This window comes from Eurypyga helias, unplaced genomic scaffold (assembly GCF_000690775.1).
Source record: "Eurypyga helias isolate BGI_N326 unplaced genomic scaffold, ASM69077v1 scaffold10446, whole genome shotgun sequence".
Taxonomy (NCBI): Eukaryota; Metazoa; Chordata; class Aves; order Eurypygiformes; family Eurypygidae; genus Eurypyga; species Eurypyga helias.
The window spans coordinates 31,269-36,856 of NW_010257348.1; the positions used below are offsets into that span (position 1 = coordinate 31,269).

Genomic DNA, 5,588 nt, shown 5'->3' on the forward strand with positions numbered 1-5,588 from the left:
CCTACCTGCCTGTTAACCACTGCTCTTGCAAACGCCGAATGTCACGCCGTCTGCTATGTCAGATGTTCTGACAGACAGTCAAATGTTTGCTGTCTGCTGCTTTTTGCCATGTTTATCAATAAGAAAAAAATTTTCTATGCCATTTCATGTGTTACTGAAATTTAACCTAAATTTGTTTTTTTTTTAAACATGAAACCTGTTGAAGAGTGTGGTTAACCACTGCTCTTGCAAACGCCGAATGTCACGCCGTCTGCTATGTCAGATGTTCTGACAGACAGTCAAATGTTTGCTGTCTGCTGCTTTTTGCCATGTTTATCAATAAGAAAAAAATTTTCTATGCCATTTCATGTGTTACTGAAATTTAACCTAAATTTGTTTTTTTTTTAAACATGAAACCTGTTGAAGAGTGTGGGGGAAACAAGGCAAAGTTAGTCCAGGGTGGATGGAGTTATAGCTGTATCTGTACTGTGTGGGGAGGAGGGTTGGAAAACAGATCCAACGGGAGCTTTAGGTGCATGGATCCGACATGAAGACCAAGATATGTGTGTTTTGAAATCCCTTAAGTGCTTTAAAAAATATCTCCATCTATTTTCAGACACTCCCCGCTCCCCTCAAGTTCTGCCAGTCCAAACTGTGTGGGAAGATCTACAGGGAATGCCTTTGCCATTCCAGTGTATTAGAAATTAAGCTAATTGCTAATAGGACTGGCTGGAAAACAAGGGTTCTTACTCACAAACGAGTCTGTTAGTTGGCAGGGAAGGATTTTGGGCAAACCAGTATCTGTACAGGTGTTACCTTCCCAAATACCAGGAGTTAAGAGGAAGAGGCTAAGAACTAACTCTGTTCTTCCAGTTATTCTTTCTTGAAAAAGCAGTCGTTACTTTTAATTACTCCAATGCATCAGATAAATTAGGGATCCATTTGCTTTTTTCGAAGAAGCAGCAATCCTGGAGAGCCATGGGATAGATGTACAGAGTCCGGGAGGTCATTCCAACAGTGACGACGTGGATGGCAATGACTACGCGGAGCAGGTAAGCGTGGAGGGGTCCTCTACCTCTCCCGAATTGGCTGTCTCTTGGTTTTGTTTGGCTTTTATTTAATTGTGATGGGGAGAGCAGAGCTCCCCCGTTTGGGTGTGATGAGCAACCAGTGTTCACCCACACGGGTTTATTGTCGTACAACAGGACACTTGGCAAGTACGCAACGGGGAGGAGGAGGGAAGATGTTCAGAGGGAGGCAGAGAAGCAGAGAAGGTAGAAGAAGACAGGAGGATCTGCTCCAAACAAGCAAGTTACACCACTCACGCCACACGCAATGTATGAATATTGTTAGGAGAGTGTAACTCACCCCCTGCACCAAGCATAACTTGCGCTCTCCTTACCCCTGGCACTGTTCCCATCTGCCAGAAAGGATGTACAGGTCTTTAACAGTGATCCTGCACATCAGGCACCAACCTGCTTCCCTGCAAAGCAGGGCACATGTGTTCCTCTTGCACCTTTTATTTCTGTCTGCAGGAAATGTCTCCGCTACAGCCTGTGCTACGGCTGCTGCGAGTACAGCAGCGAGCCCCTGCCCCTTTCTAATCCCTTCTGCCCAGCAAGGTACTGGGCACCCTCCTATCAGGTGCTGAGCTCCCTCTCTGGGAGTACCTTTCAGGAGCATCTCCCTAAAACACTGACAGACAAAGGGGGGAAGGATGGGGGGAAAGGATTTGATTAAATCGAGGTTTAACGTTTATTTGGCCTCCTACCTGCTTCCTATTTCTTTGCAACAAGGTGCCACTATTCGGATTGCTTACATATTATCTTTTTTTTCCTTTTCTTTTTTTCTTTTTGCATTTTAACTCTTGCGTATTCTTTATTTTTCTTGGTTATTTTTAACCCTTGACAGAAACTTCTTTTTTAAATCCTCTAGCAAAAGAATACCCCTTCCCACACTCTGAGCCCTCACCTACCCTAAAGTTGGTGACCCTTCCTTCACACACCTTCCTGACAGGTATTGCATCCCCTTCCCAGTTTTCCTTCAGGTATCAGTGTTGGCCAAAACCCCTCAGGGCCATGTGTGCTCGGCACCAGTGGAGTTGCTGAACAGTTCACGTACTCGATTCTGGTTTTGATGTGAGCTACACCCAACATCTGGGGTGGGCAGGTCGCTTTTAATTGACTCGTTTGGGAGAAGTAGGTAGATTTCCCTCTCTAAAGGCTGCTGGTGGAGCGTAATAGCAACCGAGTGACCTGGAATGAGTCCCTCGTAGACTTGGCTGCAGCCCAGGCAGCAGATAGCTGGCAGAGGCGTTCCCAGCCGCTCTGCTGATGGGTATTAAGGCCCTTTTTATAGGTCATCGCCAGCAGATTTGGTGGAACCAACCTTGCTAGCTCCAGATGAGAGGCTGCGTTCTGGCTGTTATAAAATACTTGGAAACTGCTGCCGAGCACAGATAATTCCTTGTCAGTCAGATGCAGGACCTGAATGCGGAGATGAAGTGTGGTGTAGACTCCCAAACTCTGTTTTTCTTCTGTGTGTTATCCAAAATACTTTGAAAATAGGAATTAATTGGTTATTAAGATTTAAAGATCTTTGTTTAGAGTCCTTAAAAAATTACATTTCTCAGTAATCTGGCTGGGGCTCCTGTACGAAGTGTAATTAGTCATTAGCAGCGAAGCGGATTAAATGGTGAGCTCTCCTGATGACCGTTAACATTCCTTAGCTGTTAAAACCGTAATTTCTGTTTTCCACAGTGATGCTTAAACTCCAGTAAACTCTAAAACACAAAGTTCATCCTAATGCTAACGAAGTGACTAAACCTCCAGCGGTCAGGACTTTGTAAATCTTAGCGAGAGGACCTTAGGGCGTGTGCACATTGCAATATTTGCCCTGCATTTGGTGTAAATTAATGCATTCCTTTAACTTCAGGATTTTCTGTCCCCCTCAGCATTTGCCACTAGTCATCTTAATTTAAGAATGCGTAACACACATTTTAAATCTTGCAAGTTCATCACTTAAAGGCTGTTGGAAGACTGATAAATGTTTATTATTTCCTTGCTGCAAATTAAAATCATAAGAAATTGCAAGAGCGTGGTGTGGTAACTATTAGTACCCCATTTTAAAGAGGGGAAAACACAGTGATTTTGCCCAATGTCCCAGAAGAATTTATTTAACAGATGGGATTGGAGTTTGGATATTGCTGGTTCTTCTTCCTGTCATTCAAAACCGAGCCCTGTGCTGATGTAAGCTGATAAACACGCACAGCTCACTATAAGATTTATGCTAGAGTTGTCAGACTTTTAGGTCTGCTATTGTATGGCCGTTACAGAGGTGGAGAAGGTGGCCCTTTGTGCTGGCTTTAGTCAGAACAGAGTTAATTGTCTTCTGTTCCTTGGTTTTAAAAGTTTACCTGCAGTCCTGTAGCACCACAGTGTCTCTTGTTTGCCAACCATCGCAGCGTCAGCACGGTTGGCCCTCTTAGAGCTGAGACACCTGGCTCTTTAGAATATAGACACAGAGAAATACGTGGATGCCCCATCCCTGGAAGTGTCCAAGGCCAGGCTGGATGAGGCTTGGAGAATCCTGGTCTAGTGGAAGGTGTCCCTGCCCATGGCAGGGGGCAGGACTGGGTGGGCTTTAAGGTCCCTTCCCACCCAAACTGTTCTGGGATTCTGTGTGACGTGTAGATCAGTGACTGGAGAACCTGGCAGTGTGTTCACCTGGATATTTGAATTATGGTAGTTCCTGTCCCCCAGAATCATTATGCTGGTTTTTACGAGGTTTTCATCATCTTTTCCACATACCTGTGTGATTCAGTGTCTTCACATGATCATAGAATCATGGAATGGTTTGGGTTGGAAGGGACCTTAAAGACCATCCAGTTCCAACCCCCCTGCCACGGGCAGGGACACCTTCCACTAGACCAGGTTGCTCCAAGCCTCATCCAGCCTGGCCTTGGACACTCCCAGGGATGGGGCATCCACAGCTTCTCTGGGCAACCTGTCCCAGTGCTTCACTATTTAAAGCCATTTTTACTTTTGTCTGATCTAAAAAAGAGTGAATCCCACAGCTGAACTGTGACAAGTAAAGCAGCGCTTCCCGTCACTGCTTTGGAATATATTACCATTCCAGGGAGTACCCTTGCTTCTTAGATCCTGAGAAGCCATGAGCAATTGCTCTCTATTTACTAGTTATTTGTAATAAACATTTACCATATCAACCATCAGCCATTTCTTTTCCAAACTACAGAGCCAGAGCCTATTTAGCCTCTCCCCATACGGAAGCCACCCCATGCCTCTTCCCCTGGGTAGCTGTTCTCCACCTGTTCTAATTCTTTAAATGGGATGGTCAGCCCTGTGTATTCACAACGTGAGCGTAGCATGAATTTATGCGGCGCGTAAAGATTCCTGTCTTAGTTTGGTTTTCTGACATACCTTGTCCATCGCTTTTATCTTCATTATTTAATATTTTCTTCAGAATATCCCTCTCTATCCCCAAATTCCTCTCTCGACAATTGGCTTCGCTGCTCCTTGGCCCGCTTACCTTTGCCTGCGCAGTGAGGGAAATCAGTCCCACGTCGATTTTGTAAATTCCTTTCACTTTCTACCCCTGTAATCATAGAATCCTCATAGAATCCCAGAACGGTTTGGGTTGGAAGGGACCTTAAAGATCCCCCAGTTCCAACCCCCCTGCCATGGGCAGGGACACCTTCCACTAGACCAGGTTGCTCCAAGCCTCATCCAGCTTGGCCTTGGACACTCCCAGGGATGGGGCATCCACAACATCTCTGGGCAACCTGTCCCAGTGCCTCCCCACCCTGTAATGGATGTGCTGCCCCTAGTCCGTTACTTTACACACCAGTTTTACCTGCTGGTTTGCTGCTTAGGGAGTAACAATGCTTCTCTCTTCTCCTTTCCCCATTCACAGGATGACAGCACTAGCCATAGTGACCATCAAGACCCCATTTCATTAGCCGTGGAAATGGCAGCGGTAAACCACACCATCTTGGCATTGGCCCGGCAAGGAGCCAACGAGATCAAGACAGAGGCTCTAGACGACGACTGATACAAAGGAAGGGGAGGGTCAAAGCAAGAAGTAACTTAGTTTTAGACGTAGCACCTTAGCAGACTTTCCTCGGTCCTTAATATGTGTTCTTACAGTATAACTTTGCAGTTTCTTGTACGTCAGTTAGCTGTTAGGGTCTTGTTCTGTGAAGATGGCATGGTGCCCTCAGCCTTTGCATATACTCTCTCAGTATTAATTCCCAATAAATAATCAATCAACCAACCAACCTCCCTCTCCCAGCCCCAGTGGCTAGAAAAATCTTGCTGCTCTGTCTTAGCATTCAAAGTGCTTCCAGGTATTTTAGACAGCCCTCAAGTACAAGTCTTAGGCTACACTGAAAATCTTGGATACCCTTAGAGATCGTGTTAAAAAAAGTCTGTACGCTTTTCCTTCTCTGAGACTGAAAGGATGCAAGCTGAGGTAGTGGCACAGGGTCGATGGACACCAGATCGGGAGTATCAACAGAGAGTAAAAAGAACACTAGAAACCCCACTTCAGCATAGGAATAAATGATATCCAGCTGCAATAAGCCGTGCCTC

The 5,588-nt window shown here is 45.5% G+C and overlaps 1 protein-coding gene across 1 annotated transcript in view; it reads left to right on the plus strand.

Annotated features, from left to right (window-relative positions):
- Positions 1 to 5,305, plus strand: part of LOC104511390 (homeobox-containing protein 1-like) — a gene marked incomplete at its 5' end in the record, with an annotated part of 30,818 nt that extends 25,513 nt beyond the window's left edge. The window contains 3 exons of the mRNA XM_010153986.1: positions 937 to 1,031; positions 1,185 to 1,253; positions 4,912 to 5,305. Of these exons, the coding sequence (XP_010152288.1) occupies positions 937 to 1,031; positions 1,185 to 1,253; positions 4,912 to 5,049 (302 nt within the window). The remainder of the gene's footprint in view (positions 1 to 936; positions 1,032 to 1,184; positions 1,254 to 4,911) is intronic.
- Positions 5,306 to 5,588: the final 283 nt, after the last annotated feature.